The sequence below is a fragment of the Hemiscyllium ocellatum genome, chromosome 16 (genome assembly GCF_020745735.1).
Source record: "Hemiscyllium ocellatum isolate sHemOce1 chromosome 16, sHemOce1.pat.X.cur, whole genome shotgun sequence".
Classification (NCBI taxonomy): domain Eukaryota; kingdom Metazoa; phylum Chordata; class Chondrichthyes; order Orectolobiformes; family Hemiscylliidae; genus Hemiscyllium; species Hemiscyllium ocellatum.
In genome coordinates, this window is record NC_083416.1 from 73113194 (window position 1) to 73139602 (window position 26409).

The 26409-nt window shown below is 43.2% G+C and overlaps 1 protein-coding gene across 1 annotated transcript in view; it reads right to left on the bottom strand.

Moving 5' to 3' along the window:
• Nucleotides 1–26409, bottom strand: part of LOC132823277 (glutamate receptor 1-like) — a 204792-nt gene that overhangs the window by 118848 nt on the left and 59535 nt on the right. Inside the window, exons 3-8 of the mRNA XM_060836930.1 lie at nt 12258–12497; nt 10525–10709; nt 5467–5520; nt 4977–5138; nt 3487–3654; nt 3046–3150 (exon numbers count right to left, since the gene is read on the bottom strand). Of these exons, the coding sequence (XP_060692913.1) occupies nt 3046–3150; nt 3487–3654; nt 4977–5138; nt 5467–5520; nt 10525–10709; nt 12258–12497 (914 nt within the window). The remainder of the gene's footprint in view (nt 1–3045; nt 3151–3486; nt 3655–4976; nt 5139–5466; nt 5521–10524; nt 10710–12257; nt 12498–26409) is intronic.

The following is a 26409-nucleotide window of genomic DNA, read 5'->3' on the forward strand; positions in this document are numbered from 1 at the left end:
CGTCAAAATTGGCCTTTCTCCAATTTAGAACTTCAACTTTTAGATGGGACATTGGTCAGATGGGCCAAACAATGGCAGATGAAGTTTAATTTAGATAAATGTGAAACATTGCATTTTGGTGAGGCAAATCAGGGCAGGACTTATGCACTTAATGATAGGGCCCTGGGGGGGTGTTGCTGAATAGAAAGACTTAGAGGTGCAGGTGCATTATTCCTTGACAGTGGAATGGCAGGTTGAACAGGGTGGTGAAGAAGACATTTAGCATGCTTGGTTTCTTTGACCAGAACACTGAGTATCAGAATTGGGTTGTATTATTATGGCTATACAGGACATTGCTGAGGCCACTGTTAGAATACTGTGCACAATTCTGGTCACCTTTCTACAGGAAGGATGTTGTTAAACTTGAGAGGGTGCAGAAATGATTTACAAAGATGTTGTTGGCTTCGAGTTATAGGGAGAGGGTGAATAGATTAGATTAGATTACTTACAGTGTGGAAACAGGCCCTTCGGCCCAACAAGTCCACACCGACCCGCCGAAGCGCAACCCACCCATACCCCTACATTTACCCCTTACCTAACACTACGGGCAATTTAGCATGGCCAATTCACCTGACCCGCACATCTTTGGACTGTGGGAGGAAACCGGAGCACCCGGAGGAAACCCACGCAGACACGGGGAGAACGTGCAAACTCCACACAGTCAGTCACCTGAGTCGGGAATTGAACCCAGGTCTCAGGTGCTGTGAGGCAGCAGTGCTAACCACTGTGCCACCGTGCCGCCCACAATAGGCTGGGGCTTTCTTGCCTGAAGCATCAGAGGCTGAAGGGTAACCTTATGGAGGCTTATAAAATCATGAGGGGCATGGACAGGGTGAATAGCCAAGGTCTTTTTCCTACGTTAAGGGATTTCAAAACTAAAGGGCAAAGATTTAAGGTGAGAGTGGAAAGATTTTAAAAAGGAGCCGAGGGCAACTTTTTCACGCAGAGTGTGGTGCATGTATGGAAAGAGCTTTCAGAGGAGGTGGTGGATGCGGGTACAATTACAACATTTAAGAGGAAGGGGGTTTTGAGGTGTAGGGCTAAATGCTAGCAAATGGGACTAGGTCAGATTGGGATGTCTGGTTGGTGCAGAGGAACTAGATTGAAGAGTTTGTTTCTGTGCTGTGACTCTATGACTCTATCCATATTGTGACAAATCAGTCTTATCCATCCAGTTTCTCACTGTACCTGTCAGTCGACCTACCAAATTCAACATATACTTCAACTACTTCTCAATCACATCTACCATGCTGCTCAACATGTCCTCTCCACCCAACTGGATATTTAGAGTGTGTAGGCTGGGAGGGTGTTTGGTTAATGTTTCTGGGAGTGCAGGTACTCTGGGAGTATGGATGGACTGGAGGAATGGATGGTTACATGTGATTTGGAGGGAGTGGTTATAGATGGTTTGGGGTGTATATGTGGACTGGGGTTTTATAGGTTGTTTGGTGGTATAGGTTTGATTAGATTACTTACTTACAGTGTGGAAACAGGCCCTTCGACCCAACAAGTGCACACCAACCCGCCGAAGCGCAACCCATCCTGACCCATTCCCTACATTTTCCCCTTCACCTAACCCGACGGGCAATTTAGCATGGCCAATTCACCTAATCCGCACATCTTTGGACTGTGGGAGGAAACCCACACAGACACGGGGAGAATGTGCAAACTCCACACAAGTCCGTCACCTGAGGCCGGAATTGAACCTGGGTCTCTGGCGCTGTGAGACAGCGGTGCTAACCACTGTGCCACCGTGCCGCCCACTTTGGGAGGGCTATAGGTGACTTGAGAGCATAGGAAGTTTGGGGAGTTATAGTTGGATTGGGGGTATAGGTGGCTTTGGGAGTATAGGTGATAGGGGGGTATTGGTGGACTGTAGGTAGAGGTGGTTTGGAGGCTTATAGGTCATTTGGGGGTATAGGTGGCTTGGGTTTGGAGGCTCGACAGCTTGGATTCATAAAAGGTCTGGGGTACTGGTGGTTTGGGGATACAGTGATTTGGGGGTATAACTAATTTGGGTATTTGGCTGGCATGGAGGATTGGGGTTGGACAGCAGATGGTTTGGGGTATAATTGGCTGGGGACACACCTCGTTTGAGGGAATGGCTGGTTTGGAGATACAGGTGGTGTGGGGTTACAGGTGGGATGGGGTACGGGTAGTTTTGGGCTACAGCTGATTTGGGAGTATAGGTGGTAAGGATGGTCTATTGTATTGGGAATTAACAAGGTGGATACAGGTTGTCGCTGCTGAAAATGTGTTGCTGGTTAAAGCACAGCAGGTCAGGCAGCATCCAAGGAACAGGAAATTCGACGTTTCAGGCCAGAGCCCTTCATCAGGAATGAGGAGAGGGTGCCAGGCAGGCTAAGATAAAAGGTAGGGAGGAGGGACTTGGGGGAGGGGCGATGGAGATGCGATAGGTGGAAGGAGGTCAAGGTGAGGGTGATAGGCCGGAGTGGGGTGGGGGCGGAGGGGTCAGGAAGAGGATTGCAGGTTAGGAGGGCGGTGCTGAGTTCAAGGGAATCGACTGAGACAAGGTGGGGGGGGGAAGGGAAATGAGGAAACTGGAGAACTGAACTCAGATTTCTCCAGTTTCCTCATTTCCCCTCCCCCCACCTTGTCTCAGTCGATTCCGTTGAACTCAGCACCGCCCTCCTAACCTGCAATCTTCTTCCTGACCTCTCCGCCCCCACCCCACTCCGGCCTATCACCCTCACCTTGACCTCCTTCCACCGATCACATCTCCATCGCCCCTCCCCCAAGTCCCTCCTCCCTACCTTTTATCTCAGCCTGCCTGGCACACTCTCCTCATTCCTGATGAAGGGCTCTGGCCCGAAACGTCGAATTTCCTGTTCCTTGGATGCTGCCTGACCTGCTGTGCTATAACCAGCAACACATTTTCAGCTCTGATCTCCAGCATCTGCAGACCTCACTTTTTACTTGGATACAGGTTGTCGCCGATATTTGTAGTGATGGGCTGTATTGAAGGACAGTACAACATTCACTTACCTTTCTAATTCCATCACTTTTCAGCTCCAACACATTAACGGTGTAGTTGGTCCGATGTCCAAATTCATTAAACTGAATGTTCCCAGTTAATCCGTCACTACGAACCTGCAACTCAGCCAGACATAAACCACCTTTCAGCATGTAGGGAGAGCTTTATGCTGTTTCTAAACCTGTGCTGTACCTATCCTGGGAATGTTTGTTGGGATAGTGCAGAGGAATCTTTACTTTGTATCCACCCCCATGCTATGCATGTCCTGGGAAGATTAATGGGGACAGTGAAGAAGGGGCTTTACTCTATATCCAACCCTGTGCTGTATCTGTCTGGGAAGTGTTTGATGGGGACAGTGAGAAGGGAGCTTTACTCTGTATCCAACCCTGTGCTGTACCTGTCTGGGACAGGGTAGAGAAATCCTTGGGAGCTTCCCCATCATGATGCTGTACCTGCTGTAAGGCTCGTTGAATGTCTATCCCTTGACCCCATGGTACAGCAGGATTTGCCAAACAGTCTCCCGCATTTCCTCTCCGAGAGATGTCGATCCGTGTCTTGCGTAGGTACTTGAAAGCTTCAGACAGCACGAGCACTCCATCGAAGGTCATAGCTGATGTATACTGTAGGAGAGGAAAGGGAAATGGACTGTGAGTGAGATCCTGTCTGAGAACTGGGACGTAAATACGAGGTGTCACAGTGTAAATGAGAGGCTGACAGGGTGCGAACAATGAGCTGCTGAAACCGTCAAGTGACTTGAAAGGTTAAGTCTCTGGCTGCCAGTTTAATCTGACAGGGAAATGTGATGCCAGACATATCTGACCCTCTCTGAACACCATAAGCTTGGGTAACTGCTGTCAGCAGGCAGGACCCAGTGAGCTACAAACGTGAACATTAATAGCATGACTTAGAAAAGAGTTGATTTAAGAGACACTTTCCACTCACTCCCCTGTCTCACTAACAGCAGTTGGAATTGGCCCAAGAAGGGGAATAACATTCTCTGTTCAGAAGTCATATGACACCAGGTTACAGTCCAACAGATTTATTTAAAATCACAAGCTTTCGGAGCAGTGCTCCTTCTTGAAGGGAGGTACACAGGCACAGAATGTATAGGTGGAGGGATAATGTCAAGATAATTCCAAGTAATTAAAAGAGTCAAGTAATAAGTCCAATCCTCTCTGACTCCATGCTACTCCTCCTACTCCACCTTCAACAGGCATCTCTTCACTGGGATCACTGATTTCCCCACCCGCTGGTCCACAGCGCTGACCAGTGCCAGTATATGCGCGGGATCTTCTTTATCCTGTGATGGAAATGCTACTGAAAGTCTGAGCCAGGTTCTCTTAGGAATTCCCTAGCCCATGGAGCTGTGAACTCCGTCATTAAGCATGTTCAAGACTACATGCAGTCTGCATAATGAAGCAATAAAAGGATTTGGGGTTAGGGTGAACAGCATGTGCATAGTCCCTCAGAGCAAGGATGATGTTCACTCATGGTGAGAATATGTGTGCAGGGTATTTTAACATGGGGATATTAGAGCATTATCACTACTACATAGCTCTTATTAACTGGGTAATTCTCTCATTCTTACTGCCTGCCAGGAAGATTTTACAGATTGGTAATTAACCTGTTTGGCACAATCCTTCCAACGCGATAAAGTAGGGAATGAGACTTGAACCTTAAGGTCCAAAGAAAGTGTCGCTCACAGCATCAAGGAATTCCTTTGCAGAAAATGGAGGTGAAATCAAAGACCAGCCTTTATCATAATGAATAGCAGAGCTGGACCGAGGGGCCAAATAGAGTGCACCACTTCCTGTTTCTTATGCTCCTGTTATCAGTGGCTGTGAGATGTCGCCATGTTAATCTCACTGAGTTGGATGGACTCAGTTACTGTATGTTCCCAAGGTGGGAAGAATAATTTCAACAGCATACTAAAACCTCCTACCTTCAGTTTATGTCCTTCAATTCCTTGATACTCTTTGCCATCTAGTTTTTTCCAGCGCTGAAGGAATTTTGATACTTGAGCACTGTCAGGCCGCACAATCTGAAACCCAGTCACATTTGCTCCTGCATGCTGGAATTTATCCAGATCCATGTCAAGGAAACCCTTCGATACAAACCAAAACAGAAAGATGCAGATTATCAGCATCAGATAGGGGCCCTAAATCTGTTCAATTCTTAAATTGACTACATTAATTTCCCTGAGATTCAGGGTTAATCTCCCCTGACTGAACTGGGATTCAGGGCTGGTCTCCCACTGACTGAGCTGGGATTTAGGGCTGGTCACCCACTGAGACTGAACTGGGATTCAGGGCTGGTCTCCCACTGACTGAGCTGGGATTTAGGGCTGGTCACCCACTGAGACTGAGCTGGGATTCAGGGCTGGTTACCCACTGAGACGAGCTGGGATTCAGGACTGGTTGTTGTAAACTTACCAGGCTTGCGAAGATGTACTGATAACCTCGGATGTGCTTTCCAATGCTTATGATCTGTAAAACACAGAATACAACATTTTTTTAACCAGCTCAAGTGGCTTGTCCCATGTAATACTTAAAGTGTTTATTTTCTCGCTCTGATCAGATCTTTGGTCTGTGATTTTTCTGTCCCCAAACAAAGTGGAGCCAGGGTCATTGACTACAGTTAAGGCTGAGTTGGACAGATCACTGATTGACAAGGCAGTCACCAACACATGGTGAAGTGAAGATAGGGCCACAATCTGCAATCATGGACTTGTCTAACGGTAGAATGGGCTCAAGATGCTGAATGTCAGTGTCTGGCCAGTATTGATTTCTCATCCCCAGCTGCCTTGGGAAGGTGCATGGGGAACTATCTTCCTGCACTGCAACACTCCATTTGGTGTGGATTCACACAGCAGTGCTGTTAGGAACTGAGTTCCAGTGTTTTGAGTCAGTGACACTGAAGGAACTGCGATATATTTCCTAATCAGAACAATGTGTGGCTTGGAGGGTAACTTACAGATGGTGGTTGCAGACAACAGTACAGCACAGAAACAGGCCCCTCAGCCCAGCAAGCCTGTGTTGACAAGTGATGTTTTTTCTAAACCAAAATCCTATCACCTCCTGATAGTCGATAACTGTCTATTTCCTGTCCATTCACATATCTGTCGTTGCTATTGTAACCACTTCCTCTGGCCGTGCATTCCAGGCACTTACCACCAAGAGTACTTGCCTCTCACATCTCCTTTAAACTTATCCCCCCTTTATCTTAAACATATGTCCCCTAATAATTGACATTTCTTTCTGAGGAAAAATACTCCAACCATTCATGCCTCTCAATATTGTACACTTCTATCAGGTCTCCCCTCACCCTCCAACATTCAAGTGAAAACAAACCAAGTTTGTCCAATCTCTGCTTGTAGCTAACACCCTCCAAACCAAGGAACATCCTGATCAACTGTTTCTGTACCCTGTCTAAAGCCTCCCCATCCTTCTGGTGGTGTGGCGGCCAGAACAATGCGCAATATTCCAAATATGGCCTAAGTTAAGTTCAGTACAGTTTCTATGTTCTAACTGATGAAGGTAAACATGCCAATTGCCATATGTTTAGTTTGGGAAACTTGGTCGGCATGGATGAGTTGGCCTGAAGGGTTTGTTTCCATGTTGTATGACTCTATGGCCTTTAAAGGATTTACACATGGCAAGTATAGATTTCCCATCAAACAGTCACCTCCCTAATCTACATTCCCCAGTTCCTGCCTAATGTTATGGTAGTTTGTCTTCCTGAAGTTTAGTACTTTCATCCAAGAACTACTTTTATCCTTATCCAAGAGTAATTTAAAACTTTAAAAAATTACGGTCACTGTTCCCGAAATGCTCCCCCAGTGAAACTTTTATCTCAGGCTCATTTCCCAATACTATGTCTAGTATGGCCCCTTCCTGAGTTGGACTATTTGCTTCAAAAAACTGTCTTGGACACACCTAGCCAATTGCCCCCATCCAAACCCCTGGCACTAAGCGAGTCCCAGTCAGTATAGGGGGAAGTTAAAATCACCGACATCAACTCTGTTGATTTACATTTTTCATCATCTGTCCACCACAGTTGTTCATCTACCACCCGCTGGCTATTGGGAGGCTTGTCGTACAACACCATAAAGTGATCACATCCTTCCTATTCCTGAGCTCTACCAATATGGCCTCAGTGAGTGAATTTTCCAAGGTGTCCTCGCTCAGTACAGCTGTGATATTTTCCCTGATCAGTAACATGACTCCTTCACCTCTTATACATCCCTCTCTACCTTACTTGAAAGATCTAACTTCTGAAATGTTAAGCTGCCAATCTTGTCCCTCTCTCAAACAAGTGTCTGCAATAGCTTGTACTAATCCAAGCTCTAAGTTCACCTGCCTTACCTATCATACGAGTAAAAAATGAGGTCTGCAGATGCTGGAGATCACAGCTGAAAATGTGTTGCTGGTTAAAGCACAGCAGGTTAGGCAGCATCTCAGGAATAGGTAATTCGACGTTTCGAGCATAAGCCCTTCATCAAACGTCAAATTCCCTATTCCTGAGATGCTGCCTAACCTGCTGTGCTTTAACCAGCAACACATTTTCAGCTTACCTATCATACTCCTCACATCAATATAATGCAGTTCAGACTGTCCATTCCACCATGTTCAGTAACCTCCCCGAGTCAACTCTTCCTCCTAGCCTTACTGGGCTTTGTCTCTGACTTCTCTTCAGTCAATTTATTTCCAATCTACTGCTCTAGTTCCCACTCTTCTGCTACATTAGTTTAAACCCTCCTGAGTGACACTGGCAAACCTCCTTGCCAGGATATTGGTCCCTCTCCAGTTTAGATGGAATCACATAGTGTTCCCATGTGCTTGCTGTCTTCATCCATCAAGTGTAGTTGTGATTTGGAATGTCCAATCCAAAGAACTTTGATAAGTTTCTGCAGTGCATCTTGTAGATGCGACACACAGCTGCCACTGTGCACGAGTGTGGGATGGTAATGAACAATGAAGGTGGCAGTCAAGCGGCTACTTTGGCCTGACTGGTTTTGAACCTTTTTTCAGCGCTGTTGGAGCTGCACTCATCCAAGCAACTGGAGGACATTCCATCACACCGTTAATTTATCCGTTTTAAATGGTATGTTTTGAGAAGTCAGGAGGTGAGTGAATTGCCATAGAATTCATAGATTCTCACCTGCTCTTACAGGTACACAATTTATGTGGCTCATCCATAGTTTCTGGTCAGTGTTAGTAAAGCAGGGATGTTGATTGTATGGGATTCAGTGGTGGTTATGCTTCTGAATATCATAAGGAGATGGTTGGATTCTGTATTGCTGCAGATGGCCATTGCTTGGTACTTGCGTGCAGTGAATATTACTTTTCCCACTAATCAATGCAAGATTCAGGTTATTCAGCTTCTCCTCCATTTAGACATTTTGCCAACACCTAATTCTTCTGTGAAAATATTCACTGCTTGTTGCAGGAGAAACAGCAAACCTCTGAAACATCATGTTCTGATGTTTCACCCCATCCCTGATAAATCTGTACCTCCAGAGAATGGAACTAAAGGTCAGCTTTAAGGTGGGGTTAATGGGGAGCTGGGTGAAATGAACTGAACTACTCAATGGGATAGTTCTGAAGCTCACTGCCATCATCTGTTAAAACTGAAATCAAGGAACAGGACTGACTGCAATGTGAGAACATTGTAGCCACAAAGGATTGAACAAAACAAGACTAAAACTCTGGGAGCCTGACTGTTCGAGAGATCAGCTCATCTCCCACTGCGATATTTCACTCTAACTGGAGCACCCCTTTCCTACTAATTCACAGAAGCAGGGATAACCTTGCTCTTGACCCAAGTTTTCAACAGATCGTTACTCTTCACTTTCAACTGCCATGTGGAGAACAACATTGTTGAAAATGTGTTGCTGGTTAAAGCACAGCAGGTCAGGCAGCATCCAAGGAACAGGAAATTCGACGTTTCGGGCCAGAGCCCTTCATCAGGAATTTAATTTTACATATCCTACAAAGAGACAGGCATAGCTGGGGCCCATGCGGGTGCCCATGGCAACTCCTTTAGTTTGGAGGAAGTGGGAGGATTGAAAAGAGAAGTTATTCAGGGTGAGGACCAGTTCGGTCAGTCGAAGGAGGGTGTCAATGGAAGGGTACTGGTTGGTGCGGCGGGAAAGGAAGAAGTGGAGGGCTTTGAGTCCTTCGTGATGGGGGATGGAGGTGTACAGGGACTGGATGTCCATCGTGAAGATAAGGATGGAGGTGTACAGGGACTGGATGTCCATCGTGAAGATAAGTACAGGGACTGGATGGGCTCTGGCCCGAAACGTCGAATTTCCTGTTCCTTGGATGCTGCCTAACCTGCTGTGCTTTAACCAGCAACACATTTTCAGCTCTGATCTCCAGCATCTGCAGACCTCACTTTTTACTCGGAGAACAACATTGTGCCTTACAAACTACAATTGCTAATAATAACCTCTTTGTGAAACATACTTTTTTTTTAATCATGCAGCGCCAACACTGGTGGCAAATACAAAGTACAGATTGGTTTCCAAGAAAAGTTCCCATTATGAAATAGGCACAACAGAAAGATTGAGAACGAAATTGAAATGTGGACAGAATTTTGAAGGATGCGTCTGTGTCCTGGTTCAATTGGTTTCACTTTTTTAAACCAGCTCCACTTGATGGCACCTGATTCCCAACACTGGATGGCTCCACATTTTCCCAAGCACCTCAACTGGCACCCAAGCTTCCAGTAGGTGGAAACGGACAATAGGAGGAGGAGTAGGCCATTCAGCTCTTCAAACCTTCTCCACCATTCAATATGATCATGGCTGATCTTCCACCTCAGTCCCTGGTTCCCACTTTCTCCTCCATACCATTTGATCCCTTAAGCCCTAAGAACTATATCGAACTCCTCCCTAAAAACATCAGTGTTTTTGGCCACAACCGATTTCTGTGGCAGAGAATTCTATGGATGTGCCACTTGTGGAAATTTCTCATCTCCATCCTAGCTCAGGAGAAGGTACTTGGTCTAGGCAATCACTACAAAATCAATATACTGGGTTCTTTCTATATTTAAATAACCATTATATCTAGATAGGATTCTCTGAATGCAGCCACCAATAACCCCAAGTCCTCAAGAGAATGACAGAGGCTCCAAAGTGACAATTTCAGACTTCAATACAGCTGCTCAGAGCATTCAATATATTTATTTCTCCCAGTTCCACATTCTAACGATTCAACACTGCCGACCTCTGCTTGTTGCCAACTCTAATTCCAATCTCATCTCTCCTTCCACTACCAGCTCCTCCCCTGAGCTGATTGCACCCCACCTCCTCTATGTCACAATCACTGTTGCCCTTATCACCCAGCTCTCCCTCCATTGACTGGCCTCTTCCTGGATCACTCTGCCTCTCCACTGCCCAGTTCTTGTTCCCTGTCAGTCCAATGCCTTCCATAAGCCAGCCCAGTGCCTGTTTGTTGTCTTGCCCATTGCTTGCTCAGTGTCACCTGATTCATGATGGTGGTGAGTTTATCAGCCTCGCAGTCAATGATGACGTGCCTATCCTTCCTCTTGTCCAAATCTTTGAAGAGCATCCGGTAGCCTTCTTCGGTGGTAGTCTCAATACTGACTGCTGTCACTTGCCAGTTCTTTTCTGCAGCTGTGTCCAACACCTTCTGTAGTACGGACAGTCCTGAGCAGGAATAAAGGAGTTGAATGTTCAACACAGACTCTACCATTAAAGAAAAGCAGCATTCAAGTGATCCTTCAACCCACTCACCTACTCTCTAGGTGAAGACATTTCTCCTCATCTCAGTCCTATCTGAGGAGAACTTCTTGCATTCCTTGTTTAACATTTTCTAGTCAGAATTCCACCACCACCCTCCTTGAACCAGATCTCTGATAATGGGAGATTTTTGTGAAAGTTCATTGGAAAATTGTGGGATAATGCTGATGTTTAAAATTAATTGTGTTTGACTATAGTAATGGAGAAAGTTGATGAGGGAAGTGCAATTGATGTTGTGCCTGGGGGACTTTTAAAAGGCTTTTTGACAAAATATCACAAAATTGGCTTTTTAAAAACATTAAATCTTTAGGATTGAAGGGACAGTAAAAGTCAGCATATTAAAATGGATAAGAGTCAGTGAACAACAATGAACAGTTGCTTTTTGGACTGGACAGAAGGATGCAGTTGTGTTCCCTGTAGTCACTATTAGGACTGTTGGTCTTGTTGATATATATTACTGACATATATTATTAAGTACATTAGGTATCTTATCAAAGATTGAGATGAAATGAAGCTCAGAATGTAGTAAACAGTGAAAAAGATCTTAACAAACTTTAGGAAAATCTAAACGTAAATTACTGCAGTTGCTGGAATCTGTGCTTATAACAAAAAATGCTGGAAATCTCAGCAGGTCATGTAGCATCTGTGGAAAGTGAGTCAGCTAATGTTTCGAATGAAGATGATTCTTCATCAGTGCTCGAAGAGTCATCTAGATTCTAAACATTAGCTTGCTCTTTCACCACAGATGCTGTCTGACCCACTGTGATTTTCAGGAAAATCTAGATTGAGTCAGGTGAAATGGATAGACACATGGTCAATAAAATAAAACTCAGGGATGTGCGAAGTGATAGATTTTGGTTGGAAAATGAGGAGAGGGAGGCAGCTTCAATTAAATTGTGCAACTTTAAAGGGGTGCAGGAACGGAGACTTTATGGCATATGTATAACTATCTTTGAAGGTGTCACGACAAGTGGAGAAGTTTGTTAAAAAAAGTTTTTTTCTGCATTAGTCAGAAAACCAGTCAATTAGAGTACTGCACTGCACGACAACAGGACATTGATCTGGTCTTTGTGAGAGTTATGCAATCCCTCCACAGCCTTGAAAGTTTCTCATTTTTTATTCAGACGTGACTGCACCTTTAACAAATCCACACTGACATTCAGTAATTAGTTGATATTTATTCAACCTCTCGCTTCTTCAGTCTGTAAAGGAATGTTTCCCCACAACCAACACTAAACAGACTAGTCTGTAGTTCCTTGGTTTCATCCTCCTACACTTTCCTGGCATTAGCACATTTCCAATCTTATGCACGATTTCCAAATCTAAAAGGCATTAAGATATTAATGAGTCAGCCCTAATATTTACAGGGAGTTTGCAATTTAGAGTGGTTACAACAGTAGGTATCGCATGTGTTGCATAATGATTTGATGGAGGATGGGATGAAGGTTTATTTACCGCGATCAGCATCGTAAATATACACAAACTTCTGCCATTTGTAATGTTCGATGAGGTTGAGGAGAGCAGTCTGTAGGTCAGGTCTCATCTGAATGACAAACTGGTTGGAGGTATCGACGGGGAAGCTGGGAGTGATGAACGAGAGGTGCAGGGCTCCACAAAACGATGTGAGTGTGTTTACCGTCTTCCTGTCGTAAAACCCAAAGATCGCGTAGACTCCGCGAGCAAACAGCGAGCAGACTGAAATAAAAAATGCAATACCAAATGACATTCTGTCCATCACAAAAGCTCAGAGGTTTCATCTGAAATAAAATCACATGGCAGATAAAAGGAGTTGGAAATTGACAATGAAAATATGAGCATCTGGCAGATCAACATTTCTGCTGGAATCTTGTCAGAACAACCTAGGTCCAACAGTCAAAGTCCAAGTGATGTTATGAAGGTGTAGAAGTGTACCTTTAAGAGAATAAAGGACTTAGAGAGGCACACAGAGTGCTGGAGAAGTTACATTGTAACATTTGTACCAGCAGCTAGAGTACCTGGTTGCCTGGATACAAAAACAAATTTGAATGTGGCCAATCAGTTTAAATTATAGCCCCAAAATACCAAACTCCAAAAAAGTTTAAATTTGATATATTGACAATCTTAAAAGCCAATGACACAATCCAATACTTTGGGGGTATAAAACTGGGAAAAATTGAACAGTTAAGAAGAGAACTGCCAAGCCACAAACATCTACAGACTGCCTGAAAAATTAGCTCTCTTAAAGGTACATTTATCTATCAACGATTGGTGAAAGAGAAATCCTAAGAAGAAGAGAATCAACAGAGGAAGATACAAAAGGAAGATTCAACAGCTGCCTGGTTTTGAAACTTGAATTTTGGTACAACTTAATTATTAGTTTTATCAGAAGGGAAAATAAATGACAGGCGTCGTAAATAGTTGTTCGTTAATTATCCTAAGTTACATATTAAAAAATAAAATTGTTACTTTTTACTTTAAATGGTGACTTTCGGAAGTAGGTTCTTGGACTCTTGAATTTTCACAGATTACTGCACAGGATAAATCTTTTCTGTGTTTCTGGTTTAAATTAGGCAGGAGGGTTTACCTGTGTCATACCAATGATGAGTGAAACTTTGGGTGTTTCCACCTGAAGATCTTTGCTGGTGCTAAGTTACCCGCTTGCTTGTCCAGTATCCAATCCTCCAACAGTGTCAATTTCCTTCAATTAAATTTCGGGCTAGATTGAAGCCATTGTATTTAATTCCTGTTACAAGCCCCATTCCCAAGTAACTAATGCCATCCCCCATCGAGTCTGTTCACATCCTTGGCTTCATGTTTGACTCCAAGGTGTGCTTCTGACTACATATCCATTCCATCGTCAAGACAACTGCATCATCACCTCTGTAATGTTATTCTACTCTGCCCCTGCCTTAGCTCATCAGTTGCCAAAGCCCTCAACTATGCTCTAGTTATATCCAGACAAACCTATTCTCATCCACTTCTGACGAATGTCCCATTTTCATCCCTGCATAAATATGAAGTCACTCTGCTGCCATTTTCTTATTTGTGCCAAGTTCTGTTCACCCGTTATCCTCTACCCCTATGTTTACTGTCCTCCACTGGTTACGGCTTAGGTAAACCAACTTGGGGGAGCCTGCTGTATGAAGAGATGCAGTTCTTTGAGCACACCCATCAGCAAGTGGTCAAATGGAAAAGGAATCAGAAAAAGGATTGCCAGCAATCCTGAGGGCAAGGAGAAATTCCACCTCCCGAAAACACTTGCTGAATGTGTGGTTCGACATGTGTCTCTGGGATAGGGCCATCAGCCACACAAGGACCCATTGAACGCAGGATCTGTGGCACGGAATTTCCTACCGGACAATCATACTTATAAGCAAGTGATTGGCCACAACTGCTGAAGTTGTGTCTCAACCTTGAAATTTTCAATCTTAACTTCAAATCTTTTTTCCTATTCACTATTTCTGTAAACCCCTCCAAACACATAACCCTTCAAGATTTCTGAGCTCATCCAACTCTGGGCTTTTGAACATCTCCAATTTTAAGTCCTGATGAACAGTCACTGAACTCGAAACATTAACTCTGCTTTCTCTCCACAGATACTGCCAGACCTGCTGAGTTTCACCAGCAATTTCTGCTTTTGTTTCTGATTTCCAGCATCCACAGTTCTCTGTTTTAAGTGTCTTGCCTTCAGCTGCCCAGGCCCTATGCTTTGGAAGTTCTTCCCTCAGTCTGCTGAGTGCTCCATCTAATTTTGCTCCTTTGATATACTTAAACATTTGAGTACTTTAATCAAACATTTGGCCATCTAAGCTAATACCTTCATATCCACCTCAGTAGCAAATTTGCTGGAAATGTTCCTGGAATACTGCAAAACCAGCAATTTCTGTGTTAATCTCTTCATAGAACAATTATCTCACATCAGGAACACACCTTGGAATATTTTATAGCATTAAAAATGCGATGTAAAAGCAAGTTATCGTTGTAATTAATTCCTAGGATGTGGGCATTATTGAAAAAAACTGGCATTTAAAAAAGCAAGTGGATGAGGTTATTCAAGCCCCTCCAATCATTTGATATGATAATGAATAATCATCAAGACTCAACACTGCTTTCCTGCCCAATCTCCCTGGATACACTTACAACTTCATAAAGCCTTAGATATGCTGAGCAACTGAGAATCTTCCATCTGGAGTGCAAAGATTTACAATCCTCTGAATGAAGAGATTTCTCAACTCATTCCCAATGGCCTCAGCATTGACCCTGTCAAGTCCCTTCCAAACCTTTGTGAGAAATTTGTTCACATAATGCCACTTTCAGTGTTGACTCTTGGGGACTACCTGTCTGATACAAGCAATGCTTTTTAATGACTGCAATGAGGAACACCATCTCATCGAGAAAACAACAGTTCACAGAACTGCTGATCCACATGGAACTTCCAAATAAATTGACAAACAAATCTCCTAACTTTTCAATAAACTCAATTCTCCTTCCAAACTCCAGAGAGTACAGGCTCATTCGACTAAACTTACCTCATGGAACAAAAATAAAACAGAGAACTATGGATGCTGGATATCTGAAACAAAAACAGACATTACTGGAGAAACTCAGCAGGTCTGGCAGTATCTGTAGAGAGAAAGCAGAGTTAACCTTTCAATTCCAATGACACTGTTCTGAAGAAGGGTCTTTTGACTTGAAATGTTAACCCTACTTTCTCTCCATAGATACTGCAGAACTGTTGAGTTTCTCCAGCAATTTCTGTTTTAGTCCCCTCATAGAACAATTCTCCCACTCCAGGAATCAATCTGGTGAACCTTTGCAGCATCCCATCCATGGTAAGTATATCGTTCCTTAGGCATGGGGGGGCAAAACTGGACATGACACTCCAGGTGCGGTTCCACCATATTCTCTTACGTTTACCTGACTTGGAGTCCCTCTCCCACTGCAACTCCCAGGTCATTTCCTCTGCCCTGAAGCTCTTCAACCATGTCGTGAAATAAACTCGCTACCACAGCCACATGTGCTTCCTCAGTGCCTGCCTCCATAGCCAACTCATCCCACACGGACTCCGAACCACCTTTAAACCAGCAGAGCTTTGACCTGAACACGGCAATATTTTTGGGATCATCTCGTTGATCATTAAGATTTGATTTTACGCCAAAACCAAAAACAATCAGATATCCAGCATCCATAGTTCTTATTTTACTTTTGTTCCATGAGGAAAGTTTAGTTGAATGGACCTATACTCTCTGGAGTTGCAAAGAGAGGTGAACTTATTGAAAAGATAGGAGATTTGTTTGTCAATTTCTTTGTAAATTAAAAGTCTGCTAGGCACTATTTCAAAGAAAAGCATAAAAATTTTCCCCATCTTCCTCGGTCAAGATTTGTCTCACCAACACCATGAAATTAGATGTCCCTCACTGCTGGTTGTGTGACCTTGCTGTAGGCAAAATGGCTAGCTTGGTTCCTAGGTTCCAACACTGACTGCACTTCAAAAACACTGGCTGCAAGGTATTGAAGTTGCAAAGGGTTACGTGTTTGGAGGGGCTTATAGAAATAATGAAGAGGAGGAGAAGTTTGAAGCTAAGAATTAAAATTTCAAGCAGTTAAGCAGTTGTGGCCAATCACTTATTTGTAGGTATGATTGTCTGGGTAGGAAATTCTGGGTCACTGATCCTGGGTTCTATGGGTCCTTGTGTGGCTGATGGCCCTATCCCAGTGAGTGAAAGTAATTTACTTTTATTCACCTGACTCTGGAACACAATGCCCAGGGTGAGGTTGTACACCACTATCTGACTCTCCAGAAGAAGTGGCTTCAATCTACCTGACCAACTCCTCTCAGCACCTTCAGCATCTCGGTCAGTTGTACCCTTAATCTTTTAAATTTATTGGAATGCATATCTAGTCCTTATCATTTATAATGTGGAGGCGTCGGTGTTGGATTGGGGTAGACAAAGTTAAGAAGCAGTGCTCTGAAAGCCTATGCATCCAAGTAGACCTGTTGGATTATAACCTGGTGTTGTGTGATTTTTAACCTCATCATTTAACCCTATTTAGCCCAGGTTTTATTCTGATGGATCTTGGCTGCAAGGGCAAGGGCATTGGCATTCAAGGGCATTCTTAAGAACATAGAACATAGAACAATAGAGCACAGAACAGGCCCTCTGGCCTTCGATGTTGCACCAAGCTGTGAACCAATCTAAGCCTATCCCCCTACACTATCCCAGCATCATCCATGTGCTTATCCAAGGATTGTTTAAATGTCCCTAATGTGGCTGAGTTAACTACATTAGCAAGCAGGGCATTCCACACCCTTACCATTCTCTGAGTAAAGAACCTGCCTCTGACATCTGTCTTAAATCTATCACCCCTCAATTTGTAGTTATACAGACTTGTACAAGCTGAAGTCATCATTCTAGGAAAAAGACTTTCACTGTCCAACCTATCGAATCCTCTGATCATCTTGCATATCTCTATCAAATCCCCTCTTGGCCCTTTTCTTTCCAATGAGAACAGACCCAAGTTTCTCAGCCTTTCATCATAAGAGCTTCCCTCTAGACCAGGCAACATCCTGGTAAATCTCCTCTGCACCTTTTCCAATGCTTCCACATCCTTCCTGTAATGGGGCGACCAGAAATGTACACAATATTCCAAACGCGGTCGCACTAGCAATTTGTATAGTTGCAGCATGACATCACGGTTCTGGAACTCAATCCCTCTACCAATAAAACCTAACACATCTCATGCCTTCTTAACAGAACTATCAACTGGGTAGCAACTTTCAGGGATCTATGAACATGGACACCAAGATCTCTCTGCACATCCCAAACTTGAGTCCTCTCTCACCTTTATTCATCTATCAATACCAGTTCAGGCAGCATCCAAGGAGCAGTAAAGATGAGTGGGGGAGGGGATGAAGATGATAGGTCAGGGAGGAGGGTGGAGTGGATAGCTTTTCCACCTATCCACTCCACCCTCCTCCCTGACCTATCATCTTCATCCCCTCCCCCACTTACCTATTGTACTGTATGCTACTTTCTCCCCACCCCCACCCTCCTCTCATTTATCTCTTCACCCTTCAGGCACTCCGCCTGTATTCCTAATGAAGGGCTTTTGCCCAAAATGTCGATTTTACTGCTCCTCGGATGCTGCCTGAACTGCTATGCTTTTCCAGCACCACCAATCCTGAATCTGGTTTCCAGCATCTGCAGTCATTGCTTTTACCTATCTATCAATACCATCATAGCTCTGTATTCCATTTTGATTCATATGCTTAGTTGGTCTCCCCATATGTCCTCTTCAAGGTCACTTATCGATAGGTAATAAACTCTGGCCTAGTCAATGGTACCCATGTCCCGTGAAAAAATAAACATTTAAAACTGGAGTTTAACAGGCTATATGCAAGTTTGAAAAAAAAATTTCAATTTGGAGATTCCTAACTCAGTGTACAGCTTTAAATTATTGAACTATGTTATTGTGTTGAGCATGAACAGAATCCTAATATTAAATGGAGTTAGATTTTCAGTTGGAATCACGCTTTTGGAACAAATTACATTCATTCTCAGTGGCCTTCATGAGTCAAATGGGATATTGGTTCGTTACTCAAAGAATCCAGAGACCAATGGCAGTGGCAATGCAACAATGCCCAGATACAGACCGAATTCATCATTACAACAGGAGAATCATAACTAAAAGGAGTGAGGATACAACTACCTCTTGTAATAACAACAGACAACTGGAATTAAGAAACAAGAGATGTAGCTTGAACCCCAGGAATGCCCAGGATATAATCAACAAATGTTTTAGATGTGACTCGAAGTACAATTATGCAATGAGCTATTCCAAAAGAAATAACAAGGTATTCAAAGTTATGCACAATATGGAAAGTTTCGAAAAATCAGGCAGATAAAGTTTTATTAGTCGCAAGAAGCTTCAGCTCAGCAATGAATGGCTTAGTCATAAACTCATTTAACTGTACTCCGTTGAACAGGGGATGCACATCAACAATCTGTGAAGTGGATTGGTTAAAATATTAGAGTCATAGAGATGTACAGCATGGAAACAGACCCTTCGGTCCAACCCGTCCATGCTGACCAGATATCCCAACCCAATCTAGTCCCACCTGCCAGCATCCGGCCCATATCCCTCCAAACCCTTACTATTCATATACGCTTCCAAATGCCTTTTAAATGTTGCAATTGTACCAGCCTCCACCACTTCTTCTGGCAGCTCATTCTATACACGTACCACCCTCTGCATGATAAAGTTGCCCCTTAGGTCTCTTTTATATCTTTTCCCTCTCACCCTAAACCTATGCCCTCTAGTTCTGGACTCCCACCGCCCAGGGAAAAGACTTTGCTTATTTACCCTATCCATGCCTCTCATAATTTTGTAAACCTCTATCAGGTCACCCCTCAGCCTTCGACGCTCCAGGGAAAACAGCCCCAGCCTGTTTAGCCTCTCCCTATAGCTCCTCCAACCCTGGCAATATCCTTGTAAATCTTTTCTGAACTTTTCAAGTTTCACAACATCTTTCCAATAGGAAGGAGACCAGAATTGCATGCAATATTCCAACAGTGGCCTAACTAATGTCCTGTACAGCCACAACATGACCTCCCAACTCCTGTACTCAATACTCTGACCGATAAAGAAAAGCATACCAAACACCTTCTTCACTATCCAATCTACCTGCGACTCCACTTTCAAGGAGCTATGAACCTGCACTCCAAGGTCTCTTTGTTCAGCAACACTCCCTAGGACCTTTCCATTAAGTGTATAAGTCCTGCTAAGATTTGCTTTCCCAAAATGCAGCACCTCGAATTTATCTGAATTAAACTCCATCTTCCATTTCTCAGCCCATGGGCCCATCTGGTCCAGATCCTGTTGTAATCTGAGGTAACTGTCCACTACACCTCCAATCTTGGTGTCATCTGCAAGCTTACCATCTGTACCCCTTATGCTCGCATGCAAATCATTTATGTAAATGACAAAAAGTAAAGGACCTAGCACCGATCCTTGTGGTACTCCATTACTTAAATTCTTTAATTAATAAGGACCAAAGTGAGTGTAAGGAAATTCAGGTTCCTGCCTTCTTTAGGTTTAGTTATGACAATGTACTTAAATCAATAAGAAGAGTCATGATTCACAATAAAATAGCTGTGGTACTTTATTTTAACAAGACAGGCATAGTTTCAAATTAGTGACACCCCGTTGAGCAGGCCATCTCTGAAAAAAGGCTCAAATGAAACTTGATATGAAACATATCACTTATTCTGAACTATCAACATCCTTTCTCCCCCAGCAATCCAACCACTCCCCTTTCATCTATAGCAATAATTACTGACCCCTCCACACTTCACATCAGCTCTATTGAAGAGTCATTTTGGCACAAAACGTTAGCTTGCTCTCTCTCCATGGATGCTGCCTGACCCGCTGTGATCTCCAGCATTTGTTGTTTTCAGTACAGATTCCAGCATCTGTAGTAATTTGCACCATGAAGCATAACCAGTATTTTTTTTTTATAAATCAATGGATTTACAGTTTACACAATCTGGACATTAATCCTTTGAAAAGACCTGACTTCTCTGATAAATCATTAAAGAGCTGTTAAAAACAGACTTGGGAGATCTGAAATGAAAACATAAGATGTGACAAAAACTCAGCAGTTCTGGCGGCACCCGAGGAGCGTGTAATTTTATTATTTTTCTGCACTTTTAATTATGGACTGAAATGTGAAAAGGATTGTTTTATTTAGAAAAGAAACAAGGATTATTGAAGGATTGCTGCACTTTTAAAAATGAGTAACGTGACACTTATCGTAAGTACAGTTTCCACAGCTGCCTGTTCAGACACGGAAGCGTAGTTTGTAGATGAGGTCAGGCTGGTGGCGTGTGTGAATGGAGTTTTGGCTGACAACTAGTACCTAAATGGTCTATGGACTAGTGACTAGCCACCAATGATACAGGCCTTCTGCTTGCATCAACTAAGAGACTGGCTTCCAAGTGGCTGAAGAACTTGGGGGATGTGAACTTTTTGTCAGAAACCATCGGACTACTAGAAGAGAAGATGTTTTTGCTCTTCATCTCAATCCTGAGGTATTTATTTTCCTTTTGTAGTTGCTATTAGCGCTGCCTTTAAATTAATAAATCTTCATAACCATTTTTATACATAAGCTTTGCAGGCCAGAAAGGAGTGAGTGAGACATAGCCAGAGTGAGTAGATAGTTTGGGGAATTTGGAGGCAAAGTGGCAATTCGATGCAGTGGGGGGGTGGGGAGGGGAGGAGGGAAGAGGTATTTTTTGGCGCATAGTTTATAAAGTGTTCTTTTTAAACAGGATGAATTTAAGCCTATGACCAGGGCACAGCACAAAAGAGTGACATCACAGGTAATCATATGTTCATTGGTTGGTGAAAGCTACTAATTTGGCCACCTGTAATAGATTACTTTCAGAATAAAGGTAAACAGGGGAAATATTGATGGTGATTTTCAGGAATCACTGGAGTCAGGGAGATTCCCATAGGAATGGAAAACTGCTAATGTAATAACTCTGTTTAAGAAGGGAGGGAGGTTGAAGACAAGAAACTATAGGCCAGTTAGCCTGACCTTGGTTGTTGGCAAGATTTTAGAATCTATTAAAATGGATGAGATGGCAGAGTTCTTGGAAATGCAGGGTAAAATAGGCATGACAAAGAATTCTTTGAGGAGGTAATGAGAAAGTTAGGCAAAGGAGAGCCAGTGGATATGATCCAATTTGATTTCCAGAAGGCCTTTAACAAGTGCACAGGAGTTTGCTAAATAAGATAATGACTCATGGTGTTAGGGGCAAGGTACTGGCATTGATAGAGGATTGGCTGACTGGCAGAAAGAGTAAGGATAAAGAGGTCTTTTTTCAGGATGGCAGCTGGTGACTAGTGGAGTTCTGCACAAGTCCGTGTTGGGACCACAACTATTCACATTATACATTAACAAACTAGATGAAGGACTGAGGGCATTATTGCTAGGGCTGAAGATGACACAAAGACTGATGGAGTGACCGACAGTGTGTTAAGGAAGTGGGGAGGCTGCAGAAGGACTTGGACAGTCTAGAAAAAGGCAAAGAGATGGTAGATGGAATTCTGTGGGAAAGTGTGAGCTTATGCACTTTAATAGGAAGAATAGAGGCATAGACTATTTTCTAAACAGAGAAAGGCATCAGAAATCTGAAGTACAAAGGGACTTGGGAGTCCCAGTTCAGGATTTTCTTAAGGTTAGCAAACAGGTTTAGCTGGCATTTAGGAAGACAACTGTAATGTCAGCATTCATTTCAAGAGTCTCTCTGTGCCTCTGTGCAGAGTGGAAGCTTATAAGGGGATTAGAATTTTAACTAGAAGCATTAAATGTTCATGTTCATAATTGTTTATCTGTAGTTAGAATCTATTTATCTGTAATAAATAGTAATTCTTTTTAGGTACAAAAACCTCTCTGTGCTTTCTGTCAAGCTGTGTCGCAAAGACAAATAGCACTTTTTAAAACCTTGGACTTTTGCAATGAATCCAGGAATAGCAAGGCTCGATTTCAAGCATGCTATCCTCATGAGACACAACAAGACAGCAACAGAGTTAACATTTTATGATTCTTCCTCTGAGCTGTAGGGAACTGGAAAATAATGTTTTTTTTCTATGCTGTTCACAAAGGGGGAAGAGAAGCAAGTGGAAAAGATGCCCAAAGCCAAAGGCAAGGGGAGTGTAGTGAGAGAAGGAGAGATGTGAATGAATGTTATTGTTAGGAATATTGGAAAATAGGTCAGCTCTCTCTGAAAGCAGACACATGCAAATGAGACACTGGGGTGAGGGAAGTGTAATCAAAATAGAGGACAGTATGATTTGAAGGTGCTGAACTCAGAGTTGAGTCCTGAAAACTGTAAAGTGCATAGATACTCAAGGGTTCATGAGAGTAAGATGGAGAACTGAAATGGCAAACAACTGATTGGCCAAGATTATTCTTATGGATAGACTGGGAAAGTAGAGGTCACTTTGTCACATCCCAGCAGTTCTGAAGAGAGTTGAACTCAAAATGTGAATTCTGTTTTTCTCTCCACAAATCCTGCCAGAGCCTGCTGACTTTCTCCAGCACTTTCTATTGTTATAAAGATGTGATTGGCACCTGTGGACAGAAGTTTACAGGGTAAAAAAAGGGCTAATTGTCTTAAAAATACATCAGCAATTTGACTTTCTATCTTCTCCCAAGTTAAAACTCTACTAAAGGATGTAGGCGTAGGGACGATGAGTACACTAAACTATAGGTGAGATTAGCGAAGGGATATGATTTCTATTAAAAGAAATAAAAGAACACCATCACTGTCCATAGAGAATTCCCATTAGCAAGAGACTTGTAACAAAACTGTAGCAATGGAATGAAAGTAATGGAAACAGAAAAATCATTTGCATTTTTCACTTCATAAATATGGAATTAGATTAATCAACTACAATATATTGTACAGAGAAAAGAGTAATACCAGACAAGGTAATGGAGAAATCGAGAGGGATTGAACAGCTGGCAGCAATGAAATTCTGAACTAGATTAGATTCGCTACAGTGTGGAAACAGGCCCTTCGGCCCAACAAGTCCACACCAACCCTCCGAAGAGAAACCCACCCAGACCCATTTCCCTCTGACAAAAGCACCTAACACTATGGGCAACTTAACATGGCCAATGCACCTGAGCTGCACATCTTTGGACTCTGGGAGGAAACCAGAGCACCCAGAGGAAACCCCATAGACACAGGAAGACTATGCAAACTCCACACAGACAGTCACCCAAGGCTGGAGTCAAACCTGGGTCCCTGGCGCTGTGAGGCAGCATTGCTAACCACTGAGCCACCTTGCTACCCCATATGGGGAAGAGATTGCTGATGATAAATGTGGGGATATGTGTGAAAATATGAACATTGTGGGAATGAACATGGTAGCAGAAAACTTCTTCAGCAATAGAGAGTGTGAAAGAAATCAAGGGGGAGATTGATGATGTGCTTCGTAAAATCTTAGTGACCAAACAAGGTTGTAAATTAACATTTGCCCTGACTGCAAATATTGGGATTTCTGGATCCATTGCCAGAAATCCAAAAATTCTTTTGATAATGAGAAACCCTTGGGAAACCCCCAGATTTAGCTCTGTTTGCTTTGGAGCACTAGAATGTCCTGCATGCACTGACAAATGCATTCACTATGGCTGAAGTTTCAGATGGAATTTGGTAAGCCTTTCGCCATTGTCTAAATATTGGGAATAAATATCAAATCGGGGTTGTGATTCCATTATACAAGAGAAGGACAGGAACAGTGAAAGAGTATAGGTTAGGTATGGGAAAAAAACCCAATAACTTTATTGGATTGCAAACAAACTGATATGATGCATTACTCAAGATTAACTGGCACTCATTACATACTGAAAATGTGTTGCTGGAAAAGTGCAGCAGGTCAGGCAGCATCCAAAGAGCAGGAGAATCGATGTTTCGTGCATGAGTCCTTCTTCAGGAATCGTTTGAGAACGTGGCTTTTCCAGCAACACATTTTCAGCTCTGATCTCCAGCATCTGCAGTACTCACTTTCTCCTCATTATACACGGGCAGAATCTGAACAAGTCGTACTAAGTGCTGCATGCAATTTGCATACATATATGTTGGACAGTTATGAGATGGAGGCTCACTGAATTTGGAATAAGGTATTTAGGGGGCCAGTGGATACAAGACTGCCACCATTATAGGCAGAGTGGGGAAAGCCAGTGGCAAATGCAAACACTAGCTAAATGTGGAACTTGAGGAAAAGGAGATAATGTCCGTGGACTGGCAAAATGAGATAAAGATATGGGAGGCTAGAAAACACAGTCTGAGTTTTGCAAGCGAACCTGGATGTGAACATGACCCTCGGAAAAGATCACAAATTTGTACAAGGAATTCAGATCACAGAAAGGTGAAACCTTGGAGCAGCAGTTCTGGAATGAGACTGACGAGTGAGCAAAGGTTAAAGTTTGACAAGAAAAGATTATGGAACATGTTGGGAATTCCAAAAGAGGTAGATGACCTTGTAATCATGGAGTTTTAAAGAGCTGGAAGGAATTTGGTGACAGGGAATTGTCAGCCTTATTGCATAAGTCGATATGCAGAGAAGAAATGCTCCCTGAGGAAAAATGACTGAAGCCAAACTGCAGGCTCAGAATTTTGAAGAGAAACTTGGTGATCAACACGCTACTGCAGAATCCCCTAGTGCAGGATATTAATTCTTCAAGATCCTGGCTCTTGCAGCAAAGTCCTCTTGAGAATATAAATGAATTGATGTAAAGGCTGCATTTTTGCAAGGTGAAAAATTTCAAAGGAAATTATTTTTGAAACTACCTAAAGAATCAGTTGACAGAGAGTGAGCGCTGCAACAAATGTGATCATGGATTGATTGATGCAGTGAGAGTCCAGTGTATTGATCTGGGTCTATCCTGTTAAAAGTACCTTGCATTCAGTTTAACGAAGCCCAAGCAATGTTATACTGGCATCAAAAAGATAAACTGGTTGGCAGCAGGGTGGCTCAGGGGTTAGCACTGCTTCCTCATACCGTCAAGGATCTGGGTTCGATTCCATCCTCGGGAGACGATCTGTTTGGAGCTTGCACATTCTCCCTGTGTCTTTGTGGGTTTCCTCCAGGTGCTCTGGTTTCCTCCCACTGTCCAAAGCTGTGCAGATTAGGTAGATTGGCCATGGGAAATTGCCCAGGGATGTGCAGGCTCGGCTGATTAGCCAGCAGAAATGCAAGATTACAGAGATGGAGTAGAGGGGTGGGTCTAGGTGGGCTGCACTTTGGAGGGTCAATGTGTACCTGATGGGCTGAAAGATCTCTTCCACACCATAGGAATTCTATGATCTTATGATTCATTTCAGACTATTTAAAAAAAAAGCTTCCTCCTGAAATAATGAATTAGATTAGATTAGATTACTTACAGTGTGGAAACAGGCCCTTCGGCCCAACAAGTCCACACCGACCCGCCGAAGCGCAACCCACCCATACCCCTACATATACCCCTTACCTAACACTACGGGCAATTTAGCATGGCCAATTCACCTGACCCGCACATCTTTGGACTGTGGGAGGAAACCGGAGCACCCAGAGGAAACCCACGCAGACACGGGGAGAACGTGCAAACTCCACACAGTCAGTCACCTGAGGCAGGAATTGAACCCAGGTCCCTGGCGCTGTGAGGCAGCAGTGCTAACCACTGTGCCACCGTGCCGCCAAGAGATGAAGAGAGATGCCTGGTGGTTTGATGAGTTATAAGAATTTCTGCTGTGGTCACTTTGTACTTAAACATATTATAAGATTTTGGTTAAGAAAAGGAGGAATTTGGAAGGTTGATTGTAGTATATTGATTAAGAAAAAAAAACTGATGAATTTATAGCAAGGTAAGAAGCAGAATATGAAAAAAATGTTTATTTTACTATTAATTTTGCTCAAGGCTTGCTTGTTTTAACAAAAAATGAATTGGACACACCCTTAAGACCATCACACCACGTTTTTATTCATTCACAGGATGGGGGTATCTCTGGCTAGGTCAAATGTATTACCCGTCCCTAATTGCAGTGAGAGCAGTTAAGAGTCAACCATATTGCTATGT